At 35.8% G+C, this 14,925-nt stretch overlaps 1 protein-coding gene and 1 non-coding gene across 2 annotated transcripts; one reads left to right on the top strand and one right to left on the bottom strand.

Annotated features, from left to right (window-relative positions):
• Positions 1-7,890: 7,890 nt before the first annotated feature.
• On the bottom strand, positions 7,891-7,970 carry TRNAL-UAG (transfer RNA leucine (anticodon UAG)). The gene has a single exon. It is a non-coding gene; the product is annotated as a tRNA-Leu (tRNA).
• A 1,122-nt stretch (positions 7,971-9,092) lies between these two features.
• On the top strand, positions 9,093-14,900 carry LOC149007312 (uncharacterized). Its single transcript, XM_089164586.1, has 3 exons — positions 9,093-9,340; positions 9,456-9,574; positions 14,237-14,900. The coding sequence occupies exons 1-3, from the start codon at positions 9,180-9,182 to the stop codon at positions 14,254-14,256; spliced, it is 300 nt and encodes a 99-aa protein (XP_089020712.1). The 5' UTR covers positions 9,093-9,179; the 3' UTR covers positions 14,257-14,900.
• Positions 14,901-14,925: the final 25 nt, after the last annotated feature.

Raw genomic sequence — 14,925 nt, 5'->3', positions numbered from 1 at the left:
TTCCTAGGATGAAAATTCAGCGACTAGGATGATTGGATAATCATCCATGTCAATTGATCGAATCAAGGATAAGGTTTCTTTGATCGAATCCATCCCTCAACGTTGATCTCCTTCAACTAAATCAACAAGAATAAAGAAAATAAGAGGTTGGGAATTAGTTATTACCTCCAATCTCACAAAACTGGATCTAATTCATGGATCATAATGGATACACAATCTTCTCCTTCTCCGACACGAACTCTCTAACACATACTAGGGCTCTCTGACAGCTAAACAAAAGCAAGGAAGCAAGACAAGCAAGGAATAAGGCACACCATCTGCGCATTTGCGCCACGGGGCAACGGGTTCCGCCATATTGGAGTTGGGAATTAGAATAATAAAAGTGAAAAATATATATTTGATTTTCTTCTTTATCTTATTTTTGACCTCCTTCAAAGAGATAGAGGTGGGTTGTGTGGGTGGGATTTGGGGACAAAAAATAAAATAATTCGTTTTGGGCAAATACGCCTCTAAATAGGGTGTTTAGAAGTCGAAAGCCCTATATTGCCCCTATGTTGTTTGCCGACTTTAGGAGGGGGTTGCCCCAAGGGGGTCTCTTGAGCCAACCTCCCTCTCTAAATTCATGCAGAGGTGGGACTAGTTTGTCCAAAACATTAAAACAACCTTAATCACCATATTAGGAGCTTTTACCTGGACTAGGGGACCTTCCAACTTGTCTTCCATGAGCTCTTAATCCGCCTTTACAATCCATCCGGGTTGGTGTCAAATCTTCTTCTAAAATTCAGCAAGCTATTGAATCCTTCATCAATATCATCCATATCCATGGATCCTAATCCTAATCCAATGGTTTCTAATTAGATGGCCCACAGTTGTCTTTTACTTGCACCTCGAGTTCTCAGGCCTGGAAGTAAGGTTTTAGTTTAAGATCCTAGGAGATTTCACATCAAAACCCTAAATACTAGAACTGAACCTACAAGCTTTGCTATGATTATTGTTTCACTTGATTGGAAGGAGGCAAGATAGGGAAATTACAGCCCTTGAACTTAAAAAGACTTGGTCTCTTATACCTTTGCCACCAAACAAGAAACCCATAGGTTGTGAAATGGGTTTATAAAATCAAATGACATTCATATAGATCAATTGAGTGCTATAAAACGCACTTAGTTGCAAAGGGTTATACTCAAATTGAGGGATTGATTTCCATGAGAGTTTTAGCCTAGTTGGTAAGTTGGTTATTGTGATTCTGCTTCTATTCACTTCACCACATGTTATCTAACAGCAAATTATAGGTTTTACAAGAGCGATAGTTTCTTATATAACAATATTCTCATATCGAGAAGACATGTTTTCAATATCTAACATATATATACATCTAAAAAATGCAAGCACCTGTCTCATTTTACCCAAAACTACTCCATGAAGAACTCATAAGGGCGGGAGGGGGATTCAATATTTGAGATTTCAAACATAAATTTCAATTTTGGGCAATTTAAAATTAACGGTTTGGTAATTGAGAGATTGGGTCTCGTTTGGGCCATGTTTGCTTTTAGGAAGAAATCTTTCCCCCCCTGTCTGTTCTTTTGGATGATCTCTGTTTCTGATCTGTTTCCCCGGATATACGCTTCTGTCCGTTTTCTCGGTTGCCGCCCAGAGAATCCTGTTAACCCAACAAAAGAAAAGCGCATAACCCCTAGACCCATTTCTTCACACAAGAAAAATCAGCATATACATTCCATCAGAAGATGATAGAATGTAAAAAAATGAAAGGTGAGACTACATAACTAAGTTCTTCCTCAACATTCTTGCATTTTATACTGTTTTGAAAGCAAATCAAGCCCCAACACAAAAAAACATAAAACTTACCCAAACCTAAAAATGCACACCTCCTTCAAGCAAATCTACTTCCTTTTTGCTCTGCAATTAATCAAATGAGGTGGATTTAGAACCAAGATACTAGAAGAAATGGGAGGGTCATGCTCATTAGAGAAGGAAGACAAAGGTGCATGGGCTTTGTTTTGTTACAAAATGAATTCGTTCAATATCGACTTTGAGTATATACCAAGCGACGACACGCCATGTGATACATAAAGGCGTACTATTTAAGACAGAGTCACTGTCGGATTCCCACACGACACACCTTGAGATTTTAATACAATCACAGTAGCTCAAATCGACTAGTCCTTATGAGCTAAAGTGCAATTATTTGAGAAAGAGTCATCGTTGGACTCCCACACGGCCCGCCCTGAGATTGTAATACAATCACAATAGCTCAGACGTAGTAGTCCTTTTGAGCTAAAGGCACACCATTTGAGATGGAGTCATTGTCGGACTCCCATAGGCGTGCCCTACGATTGTAATACAATCATAGTAGCTCAGACGAACTAGTCCTTATGATCTAAAGGCACACCTTTTGAGATAGAGTCATTGTCGAACTCCCACATGGCGTGCCCTAAGATTGTAATACAATCACAGTAGCTCAGACAGACTACTACTTTTGAGATAAAGGAGCGCCTTCTAAGATTGACTAATTGTCGGACTAACAGATGATGACGCGCCCTTAGATTGTAATACAATCATAGTTGCTCACACAGACTAGTTTGTTTGAGATAAAGGAGCGTCATTTGAAATGGATTGATTGTCGGACTCCCATATAGCGCCTTGAATTTTCCAATACTTAAATATGATTACTCCCCTTGATGTAACGGCTCGCCATGCTCGTCATTAGCATATAAGGCTTGCCTTCTGTGTCTAAAGGCAATCCGTTTGGGTTAATGGCCCAAAACATTCAACTGTGTATTCTACCCACTGGGGGGTTGATTGCAATTTATTTCTTTAAGTTATCAATAAATGTTCAATTCGCATGTGAACCTAAAATTTTTAAACTAATCCAATATGTATCAAATATATGTGTACCTGATTAAATGACTAAATGACTATAAATATAGAACATTATAGACATGGGAATTAACAACTTTATATGAATTTAGGGATAGAATCTATTACATATTAATTGAGTATCAACTTCTTTAGTGAGTTGCTTTGAACATATTAACAAATACAACTTCGTAAGCAAATTCCTTACCAAAAAACTATGTTGATGACTAACAACATTCTTGGAATACAAATGGATATCTAAGTGTAACATCATCAATGTCATATGAAGTCCTTGATGAAGAGTAGTGAGCAATACATCTAGTTGCAATAAAGAATTTGATCTACTTATCCTCAACATGCACATTTGTCCCTTCCAATCTAAGTTTAACATCAATGCCCTCTCAAGTCCTTGATGAAGAGCAAAAACTAATACATTCAGCTACAATGGTAAATCTGGTCTACTCATCCTTAATGTGCACCCTTGGCATCTTCATGATTCACCTATCTCCCAACCAGTCCCACTACTTGTACTACCAAAACCCGTCCCACTGATGTGATTCCATTCCAGACAGTGGTGGACTAGGTAAGAATAATTTTCAAATTAAAATAAGTTAGCAATACAAAAAGAGAGAATATATGCATTTACCTGAGTTAAACATTGATTAAAACCCTCACCAACTTGTTTGAACTCTAAGAGGCACGTACGTTCTGTATAATCCAACAACACATAGGTAGGATTAATTGTCAAATAAAAATAAATATACAATACAAAAATAGAATACATGTATTTACTTGAGTTGACAATTGATTAGAACCCTGAAATATTTACAAGAAATTAGATTGTGGCAAGCTTGCTTCAATGGAGTTTTGTCCTTCCATTGGCTTGACAAACCCATTCTTCTTTCTAGTTTTTCATGCTAGGCTTTTGTCTTTTTACTAATCCCCTTTTCTGAGACTCTTTCTGCTTGAGCAGTAAATTTTTGTATGTTTCACCATATTCTTCAGAAAGATGCTTAATAGGTTGCACAGGAAATACATTTTCGAGTTCCTTGCAAATCCCATTTACATGACACATAATATCTTATAACCAACTTCTGTTTCACAAGCTTGGTTAATAACTTTCAAAATTGTGGGAGTAATCATCCTATATCACTATAAGTGACTTAATTGTCCATCTAGTTCAATACTTGCCACTTCCCTTCTATCCTGTGAACTAGTGGAAATTCTCAGATTGTCGTCATCCATTTCATCAAAACATATTTTTTAGGAATGCACTTGATTTCAAATAAATCTAAGACTTTTAAGATATAGACACAAAGGATCCCAAAGCTCTTGAATTTTCTACAGTTACTATGCTCTCTTCAGTTGTATTACACAGTATGCTGTATTCCTTTCCTATATAATGTCCATTTTCATATGCCATTGAGATCACATATTCAACATAAAAATGATTTGCTTTCTGGCATTTGTTATCGTAAGCATTCATCAATTCATAATATTTCATAAATTCTTTAAATGGAGTATATAACTTGTAAGCTTAATTCAACAACGGTATCCTTGCATGTGAACTCTCAAGAACCTCATGTCATCCATCAAATTCATTAGCATGTTCATCATTTACAACATTTTGAAAATGTCTCATAAACCTTAAAAGATCAAGTTTGCGTTCCAAACATTCTCTAAAATCAACACTCACACTTTTAGCCATTTGTGTGCTCCCCAACCTATTGTGAAACAGTTTTTCATATAACAATAAGCTCATTTTTTGTCTTATTTCATATGTTCGATCTAACCAAAAGGTATTTTGAACCCCATAAAACTCTCTTAAATTCCTCCAAGAAAATTCAAATTCTTCAACCTACCCCGTGTTGCAATTTGGGTTGGGCCCTTCATACATCAAATATCCATGGTGTTTTTTTTCTTTTGCCGGCCGTGCATGCATGGTGTGTATTAAGTGAAACCTTAGTTATTGCCCTTGCCATTGTAATATCCTGATCAGTAAAAATTATCTTCAGCTTCTTTTCACCATAAACAACGTTTTAAATAACCATTTAAATGACTTCATTGTCTCATCATAAAGTAAAGTACCTCTAAAGCTAACTGCAGTCTTATGATGGTTAAACCCCACCAACACAGCTCAATGGTCGATTTTTCTTGTTTGTGCAAAAAATAGTATAAAAAATAATTCACCAAAAAGTTGATGATCACATTGCATTTCTAGGTCAACCCAAAATATATTTATCAATTTATCATCATTGTCCATTTATACAAAATACACAAAAACATGGTTTAAGTTCCGTTTATTGTCAAAATAAAGCATCAAACTTCCAGCATCACCATATGCCAAATCATGTTGGCATTTGCTATTCAAATAATTTTGAAGATCTTTCTTGGTGAAGCCAAGGTTTTCAATGCCCCGTGCTTGCAAACCCAACAAACTATATGTGAACCTTGTCTCCATTCTAGTTCTTAGCGCGCCAATTCTATTTTAGTAATTTGACTACTAGATATTGCACACTGGAACCATAATAAATGTACAACTTCTTCTTTCTAAAATGGTTGTGTTCATAAAAAAATTTATCAACTACTAATCGCACATCGTCATCTCTTACTATAGTCATCCTTTCTAGACAGCTAATACTAATCTCTTGATGTTATAGCTTTACATCTACTTCTTTTTCTCTTCGATGTCTTTTGCTACAAGCATAACACCTTTGCACGATGATACTTTTATCTACCATACTCCTATGCAAATAATGTCTCCTTATACTGAACCCATGAATACTCCCACAATTGTTAGAAAAATCATAAGCTTCTTCATATGACGAAATTCCATATCAATTCGAAGTGTCAAAAGTATCTTGATTATCATCCATCTCCAACAACTTTTACAACTCACTACAAAAACACATTTATAAAAGTTAGGTATGATAACTTGATAAGTAGTAAAAATTATTTGAGAACAACAATGATCAAGCCAACAAACACTTTAAGACAACTTTAATTAGTTTATGCAAGTCATAAGCAAGGTCAAACTAGGAAGTTTCAAAAATGCATACATTTATGTCATACATACTGTAAGCATATGTCTTGAAAACTATTCAGTTCCCTAGGAAAAACCCCAAACCTATCCCAGAAAACTATCATGAGCTCTCCAAATCTACCATTAAATACCAAAACACTTGCGCTAAACTAAAACCAACACCTAAACTAGAAAGATCCGACCGAAAGAAACTCAATAAACAAAATGAAACACTGCTTCAACAATAGTAATTTTGTAGCTTTCCTCATACAAGGAAGCATCAAAACTAAATTTGTAACACAAAGACTCATAAATTTATGTCAGTTCTCCATAATTATTGTAGAGAAACACAAGCCAAATGAAGACATCATTCTCCAAGTCCCGGGAGCTTTTGATTAGAACAAAAGCATGAACAAACTCTATTAACTTGTTACTTTGATTTTTCTTTTTAAATAAAGAAAAATAAGAGAAAGAAAGAAAGACTCTGTTTTTATGAATTATTGTTTAGTAATTATGTAGCCAAATTAACATGGAATCTAAACATAGCAGAACTTTTAGTTATCTTATTCCATATCTAGAGCACAACCTATGAACTCATCAACACACCTGTTGTGCCAAGTGATGATACACATTATTACACAGGAAGAGAAGTAGCATTATTTGTATTCTCAAAAATCACAACCTAACTATGCAATGGGATTTATCTTTTGAACATATCTTGCTATCTACTTCTTAGAACAACATTACAAGCTAAAATAGAAGGAAGTGGAAACAACCAAAAGCAAAGAGGGAAGAAATTAATTAGGAAAACAAGAAACTCTGATAAATAGATATAGATAATCGATTCAAAAAAAAAAAACGCAGTTTTCACAATTGCAACTAATCCTAAAAAGCAAAAACGAAAAACAAGAGATTGAAGCTTATAAAATGCAGCGGATGGTCCCTTTTGCCGATCGACTTGGTGATCTAATCAATAGAAGAAAGGAATGCTTCACTCCTGCGTTGGTCCAAGTTTGAAGCTCAAATGGAAGAAGAAATCCAAATGGAGGGGTTCACTTGCACAATCGTGAGGGAGAATTGTGGGAGAACGAAGAAGAAGAGAGATCAGAGAGCCTCTTCGCGCACTTGGGTTTGGAGTAAGGTCGAATTTCGTTCTTGTACCTTGGTGTTGATCGAAATCAATTTTCAAAAGGTAGTAAAATGTATCGAAAACTTATATTTTGAAAATCTATAAATTGCACTTCGTAGATGGTCTAGCGGTTTGTTGGAGTAAACCACTCAGTTTGCTGACAAAACTTCATTTGGTTTGATCAAGCGCCCGTACAACTGTCTTGCGCATTAATTGAAGCAAAATCGAACTCTAAGGGTTTGATCAAGCGCCCGTTCGTTGTTTTCTTGTAAATAGGTTCAACCCAGAATCAACTGCAATTCACTTGAAGAAGTTGAATTTGAATGCAACAATGCCCCCAATTATTTTGAATATTAGTAAAAGTGTTGTTTTGATGTTTCAGGGAATTGTTTTTGTTTTTTTTTTTTTTTTTTTGGGGGGGGGGGGGGGGTGGTTGGAGGTTAAATAGATCTATTTTTAGTTTCATTGAGAATGGTGGGTGAAACAAAAAGCATCAGACCTACAAACTTCAAGAAGCTAAAGAGTGGAGTTTTGTCAAATTGTTCTATCCACTACAGAGAGGGCCTTCCAGGCCAGATGGTCAAACCATGCAGTTATTTTGGGAATAAAATTTTGAATTTTTTTTTTTTAAAAATGAGACTGAAGAAGGATGGGCTAGTTGAATAGATCTATTCCAGATTTCTCCATTGTTGCATAGCCCAATATTGTTTCAGTTGGTGACCCCTTGGATCCTTCCTTCAAAGTCTTAACTTATTTCTTGTGATAGGAGATCAATTTGTTTAGAAACAGATTAAGTTAAATCTCTACATATACAAAGAGAAATAAAAAGTACAAAAGAATTTTAAAAACAAAAAAAAAATGAATTTGACAGCTGTGGGATTTGAACCCACGCCCTTTCGGACCAGAGCCTAAATCTGGCGCCTTAGACCACTCGGCCAAACTGTCAAGCGATGCCAGTGTCACTGCATTTAAGATACAGTACATTATCTAGCTTATAAACAATACTCACAGCATCAGTTTCCTAATAACAGTGCAAATTCTTGGAGAACCTCATACTAAAGGCCTCTCCACACATTGACATGTTACTTTACTTTCCAAAAACAAAGATACCCCAAAGTTGAATTTTCATTGAAAGTTAATTTAATCCTCCACTAAATGCTTTTAAAATTATCATTATTATTATTATTTTAACCCTAGAATTACTATTAGAAATACAAGGGATTACCTAAGTACCCCTGTGAAAAACACAAGAAAAGAAAGAGATTAAGATGAGAGGGAAATCATGAAGAGTTCTTGGAGAATTAGTCTACTGGAAAATGGTACATAAGCTCTTTTCACCCCATTATATATAAGGATGCAATGCTCTTCAAAACTATATCACTAATCATTCTAATGAAGCTGGAATCATGTGCTTTTCAGTGATAAAGTATAATATTACTGTTTAATGATATCTATTTTTGGGTGCTAGAGCAATTTTGCGTAGAATTTTTTTTTTTTTCTTCCACCAAAAATTCATGGAACTTAATTTTAAATGGCCAAATTGCGGGTGAGAATTGAAACCAGAAAGGGCCTAAGACGAGGGGGAAATCATGCAGAGTTCTCGGCGAATAGTCTTGCCAAATGGTACATAGCTCTTGTCGCCCTATTAATAGAAGCAAAATCGAACTGCTCGGTTAAAACTATATCACTAATCATTTTCAACAAATTAATGAGTTCAGGACAAGATTTTATGTAAGATATTTTTTTTTTTTTTTTTTTTTTTTTATCATGAGGTTCATCCGAACTTAATTTGGCCTCACGTGACATTTGGTCCTCAAGGCCCTTTTTATATAATTAATATAGGCGTGGCTTCGCCCCCTTTCGGCCCCGGGGATTTGAACTCGTCCTCCTTAACTGAAAGCAAAATCGCTCTGGGCTAATTTCCAATTGAGCCACCCCTCTGGGTTAATTTTATTGAAAATTGCGGAAAATGGTCATGATTGCTCATTAGGAAGATGTCATCATGAGAGACATGAGGGTAATATAGTAATTGTAAAGAGAAGTGGAATTTTCGCTAGAAAATGGAATAACGGCTTCCTTTAATGTAAAGTGTAAACAGTAAACACTGCGCAGCAGCAACTCTTAAGTCTTAGCCCTTTCAAAGCTTCGATCACGATGGCGGCCGCTTCAACCATACTTTCGAGGTTATCCTCCCGTTCTCAATCTTTGGTTCTCAAATTCCAGAAAATCTCATTTTCTTCTGGGGTTTCTCCCCTCAAATCAAGCTATCTATCTCAGCTTTCCAATTCCTCAAGGCGCATTCATGGAATTTCAAAGTGAGGTCAACTTTAACTTCTCTTTGCCTTGGTTCTTCCTACATTTCGATTTTTCTTCGTCATTCAACATTTCTGTCTATCTTATGTTGGTTTTGATTGTGAAAAATGGTGATAGGTTACCGTTGGAGTTGAGCAGTGTGGGTTCGCTGACGCCTTTACACAACGCAATCGCTTCAGCTCGACTGGTTTCCATTCTATCGGCGGAATCTCGAAGTTGGGGATTGATTCCTCAAGGTGCGTATTAATTAATCATTCTTGTTCTCCAATAAATTCATAAACTTCCGTAATTCTGAATTGATTCGACCCTTTTAAGATCACATTTTCTTCCCTTTTACTCAAGTTGATCAGTGGATGCTGCTGCTCAGGCCTGTTGGTCAATTGTAGCAGGGTCAAATCTGAGGCCCATCCCTATTTAGTTCAACATTGAGCTTGAATTTCTCGTTAGTTAGGAAGTCAAGTCATTCGAAGGGGCACTCACTTCAAGTAGTCTCTTTGGAAATTGCCATCTAGATTGGGGTCTAGGGCAATTCCAAATTCACACCCAATGACACTGATTACACACAAGTAAGCAGCGAAACATGGAGATCTGAGGTACCAATTGCATCTGGTTAGAAATGATCTCCGTCTATGTACATGAACTCAATATGGTTTTAAAATCAACATCGAAGTAATAGGCTGACTGATGCGATAAATTTTAAATAAAGATGCATGTAAATTAAATTAAATCTATCCTTTTTATTAAAAGTTAATATGTTTGAACCTGTTCCTTACTAATTGCACAAAATCAGGATGATAAATTCAGAATGTATTAACAATTCAACACAACAACCACCAAAGCCTTATCCCAACTAAATATGGTTGACCACATAGATCCTTTATTAAATAGATAAAATGAGAAATGGAAAGAGGAGAATAGAAAATGAAGCTGAAAGATAATAGTAAGAGGAAAGAAGATACTCCAAGACATGAAGAAAAACTCAGCTACATGGTGTAGGCAATGTGGATCCTTGTCCTCCAATAGGCTCTATCTGAGGTCATACTTGGAGTGAGTCAAGTTACATCTGGTCGTAGCTTTTGTTATAAGTCAAGCTTGAACAACAAAGTTAGACTTCTGGAACCTTTGTGTAATGTGTTTAATGAATAGGGGTTGTAGAAATTGAGGATTGACAGAGGAATCTATATACCGGCTCTTGATTCAAACCAAGTGGAGATTTGATTTTTATGTCTTTTTAGACCTGAAAGTTGTGAAAATTGGAGACACAATAAAGATTGTCTGGAAGTGTGATGTTTAGTCAGTTTTTGTTCTAGAAACTGAAAAGTAGGAAAATTTGCTTTCAGTAGGTGTCAATCATTGCTCAGGCCAGTTGATTAACATGACAAGTTGGCTGGATAAATCAAAATTCTTTGCTATTCGTTGTTGTTGTCATGGAATTTTGGGTGGATCTATCAGAGATTTGAAAGTCTAAAATGGTCTTCAGAGTACTGGTACTGGTACTTCACTTCCTAAAAAGAGTGGATCTGATAATTTATTGAAAGATATTTCATCTAAGGCTAAAAGGCTGTTTATGGAAGAAAGGTAAACTTGGTTTCAGAGCAAGTGATGTGTAGAAATTGAGTTTCAGAGACAATGAAATTTCTCAAATGCACCTAAACCCGTGTGATCTTGTAAAATTTGTTCCATCATACTTGCCAACTAGTTTCACGTTAGACTTTTAGTTGAATGGAGACAAGTATATGTAACTCATAGGAGGGATATAATTTATTTCCTGCCTTAGTATTACTTTTGTCTTAGGGAACAAAAAGAAAAACAACAATTAATATTACCAAAGATACTTGCTTACAGGACTCCAACAGGTCACTAATGCTGATAGATGGTCTCATTGTATAAAAAAGTTCATATAATTTGCTTTGTTGCACTGACATTTGTAGTAGCAGTAATATTCGTAGTAGCTTTTCCTCGGGGGTGGGGGTGGAGGTGGGTGGGTTCCTTTGGTCTTCATTTTCAACAATTTTGTATTTGTATACCTTGGTTTGTCTTGCATCATATTAGTTTTCCAACATTATTAAATAAACAATAAACTATCATCCTTTATCTCAAATTCCATCACATAGAAAAGATGATCTAGGCTGAATTTCATGCGATACGGACGTAATTCCACCATACTGATCAGTTGACAGCTTGTCTCCAATGAACTTCCATAATGACACCACATTGGTACCGTAGAGTTGTACTCAAATGAAAGTTTCCTTTGATCTTGAGCTTTTTAGGTGGTATTACTTTTGGGTTCCTATTGAATATAACAGTGGCAGTACTAGTTGCTGTATGTTAGTAGTTAAGATTGAAATGAGCTTGTGATACATCTTCTAGCTGGTTTTTGAGTTTGTAGAGGTGAGTTGTGATTGGAGAAGCACTAAATGTGCTTGGATGTAGCTCATGCAGTCAGATTCATACACCTAAAATCCCATGACATGCTGTCCTAGTAACTACATTATGGATGCCAATGGTGGAAGTCAAGCGTGTAACTGAACTTGTCTGGTTAGTTGTAGCTTGGGGCTAATCAGGTTTCTGATAATTCTTCTTGATGGTAGGCATTGAATTTCAGTTAGGCCAATGAACAACCTTAATGGGGTACAGACTAGAGAAGAACAACGGATAAAGAATAAAGGGGGAAGAAGGAGAAATTTGAGAAGAATCAGACTTGAAGAAGGCGAACAACACTCATAAGAAAAAGAAGAGAAGTGGGGCGAGCAAGAGAGAGAAGTGGGGCGAGCAAGAGAGAGAAGTGGGGCGAGCGAGAGAGAGAGAGGGGGCTGCAAACACGCAAAGCGAAAGCTTCAATTCTTTTTTCCCCCCTATTCTACGCTCAATAAGCTGGTTACAAGTGTTTAAATAATAAAAGAGACATTCTTCAATAAGAAAACAACTATAGTAGAACTTTTGTTAATTGAAGACTAAAAACTAAAGAAACTGATCATACTAGGACTCTTAGGTATTTAAAACTAATTAAAACTGATCCTAAATATCCTACTCAAATTTAAATCTAATTACATAATTATCCCAATAAATAAATAATTAAATCCCAAATTATCTCTAGAACTCTAGTTCCTTTTGTATCTCCTCACAAGCTAGATTTGGGGGCTTACCAAATATGAAAAATTCTCTTTTAAGTTACTGTTCACGTTACTATAGCATGAACAGTAACTTCTGGTTGTGCTACATCAATTTCTTCCTTTTTAAATTATATATTAAAAAGTTAAAAAAACTCGTCCATGAATTTCATTAAAAAAAAAAATCTACCTTGATCTGCATCCCCGAAAACAAGCTTTGATGCGTTGCTGCAACATTTTTCATGATCAGTGATAAAAGAAATTAGGGAAAAGTAAAAAGGAGGAAGGGATGTAAGAGATAGAAAGATATTTCAAGGAGGAGATGAACAGCAGGGAAGAGAGATAAGAAGGTTGAAGAGTTTGCACGATAGAGAAGATATTTGCCCAGGTTTGGGCTCTGATACCGAATAATGGGGGACAAAATAAAGAAGAAAGGGGAAGAAGGAGAAATCTAAGAAGAATAATAAGGGGAATAATACTCATAAGAAGAAGAGAAGAGAGAGAGAGAGAGAAGGTGGAGGCTGCAAACGCACAAAGCTAAAGCTTCAACATTTTCTTTTCTATGAAAAAGCTGATTACAAGTGTTTAAATGGTAAAAGAGACTGACACAGCACAGCCAGAAGTTATTGTTCACTCTATGGTAATGTGAACAATAATCTAACAGATCAGTTTTCAATTCCTGTCCTCCCCCGCCGGCCCGTCCAGTTTGCAAGGAGATAAAACAGGAATTGTTTTCATGGAAGTTTTAGAGATAATTTGGGATTTTGTTATTTATTTATTGGGATAATTTTGTAATTAGATTTAATTCGAGTAGAATATCTAAGATCAGTTTTAAATTCCTAAAGTCCTAGGACGATCAGTTTTTTATTTTTTTGGTTAGTTCTAAATTACCAATAGTCCTATTATAGTTGTGTTCGTATTGAAGAATTTCCTTTTTATTATTTAAAACACCTGTAATTAGCTTATTGAACATGGAATAGGGGAAAAAATTGAATTGACACTTTAACTTTGTGTGTTTGTCTCTCTCTCTCTCTCTCTCTCTCTCTCTCTCTCTCTCTCTCTCTTCTTCTTATGAGTGTTCTTCCCCTTCTTCAAGTTTGATTCTTTTCAAATTTATCCTTCTTCCTCTTTTCTTCTTTATCCTTGTTTCTTCTTTATTCTGCTCCCCATTAGAGACATTCTTCGATACGAAAAAAACTAGAGTGACATTTTGGTACTTTAAAACTAACAAAAAAAGAAACTGATCGTACTAGGACCAGTAGAAATTTAATATTGATCCTAGATATCCTACTTGAATTAAAATCTAACTACATAATTAACCCAATAGATAAATACCAAAATCCTAAATTATCTTTAAAACTCCCATGAAAACAGTTCTCATTTTATCTCCTTACAAGATCGATCTTGGGCCCACCAAATATGAAAACTTATCTTCTAGGTTGTTCACATTACTGTAGCGTGAACAATAACTTATGGTTGTGCTGCATCTAACCTTTATCGTGCAATCTTGAATTTTCTATAGCTTCTACTTTTGTTCCTCTTTAATGTGTCCTGATTACATTGTTGAGTTTCTTGCTTTCTATTCTCTTAAATAGAGTGAAGCATATTGGATTTAGGTGAGCCAAAACCTTATCCCAAACAGTTGTTCTCGAACCTCATCTCTTCACTTATTGTGGTGGGATTGCATTTCCCCCTCTTCGAGTCTAAACTGAGTAGTGATTTTCTTCTATCAATGTTGCTTAGTTAATATTTAAAATCTATTCTAATGCTGGCTCTTCCATGTTGCAGGTATCTCAATGCCTTTATGATATCAGATCCTTTATGAAGAGCTTTCGCCTAAGAGATTCTCTGACGAACCAAGATATAGTTGGATTTTGACTAATTACTTATTCCTTCCCTCCTGAAGATCTTTCAAAATGAATTCAAGAGGATGTTTGTCTCTGTATGCATATCTAGCCATTACTTATGCGAATTGATACTTTGCTTTTTTTTTCTATGTATTTTCTGTGGAAGTTTTCTAGTGCTGAATAAGAAGCCAACTCTTCAAAATTGAACTCTGTTCACCTCTTGAGCTCGCGGTTGATCATTGTGAAATGTCCCACTGAGAGTGAATGAACTGTTGCATGTTCTAACATTACTAAGCCTAAACAAGTATGCGTAGCAGTTTGAGACACGTTGCTTCTTTAGTTTATTCGGATGAACTTCAAGTCTTGGCCTTTGGTCTTGTTTCTGGCTGTGACGCACCCTTTACTTTGATTACATGACATTGCGGGCTGCAACAGTATGTTTCACTTGTAATGACTTGGAAATGCATATTTGCTATAACAGTTTTGGGCGCTGAAGCTTTAACGCGTGGAGACTTCTTTTATCAAAATACCTACACAGGCATCTAGAATTCTACCAAAGCCCCTAGTCCAACATCTATATTTCCCTCACTCTTCTGTGTCATTTATTTAAGCTAACTAGATCCATTTGAG

Source organism: Hakea prostrata, chromosome 8 (assembly GCF_041222555.1).
Source record: "Hakea prostrata isolate BN-2017 chromosome 8, UWA_Hpros_2, whole genome shotgun sequence".
NCBI lineage: Eukaryota > Viridiplantae > Streptophyta > Magnoliopsida > Proteales > Proteaceae > Hakea > Hakea prostrata.
Note: the sequence above shows the minus strand (reverse complement) of the source record. Positions and strands in the feature narration are given on the sequence as shown.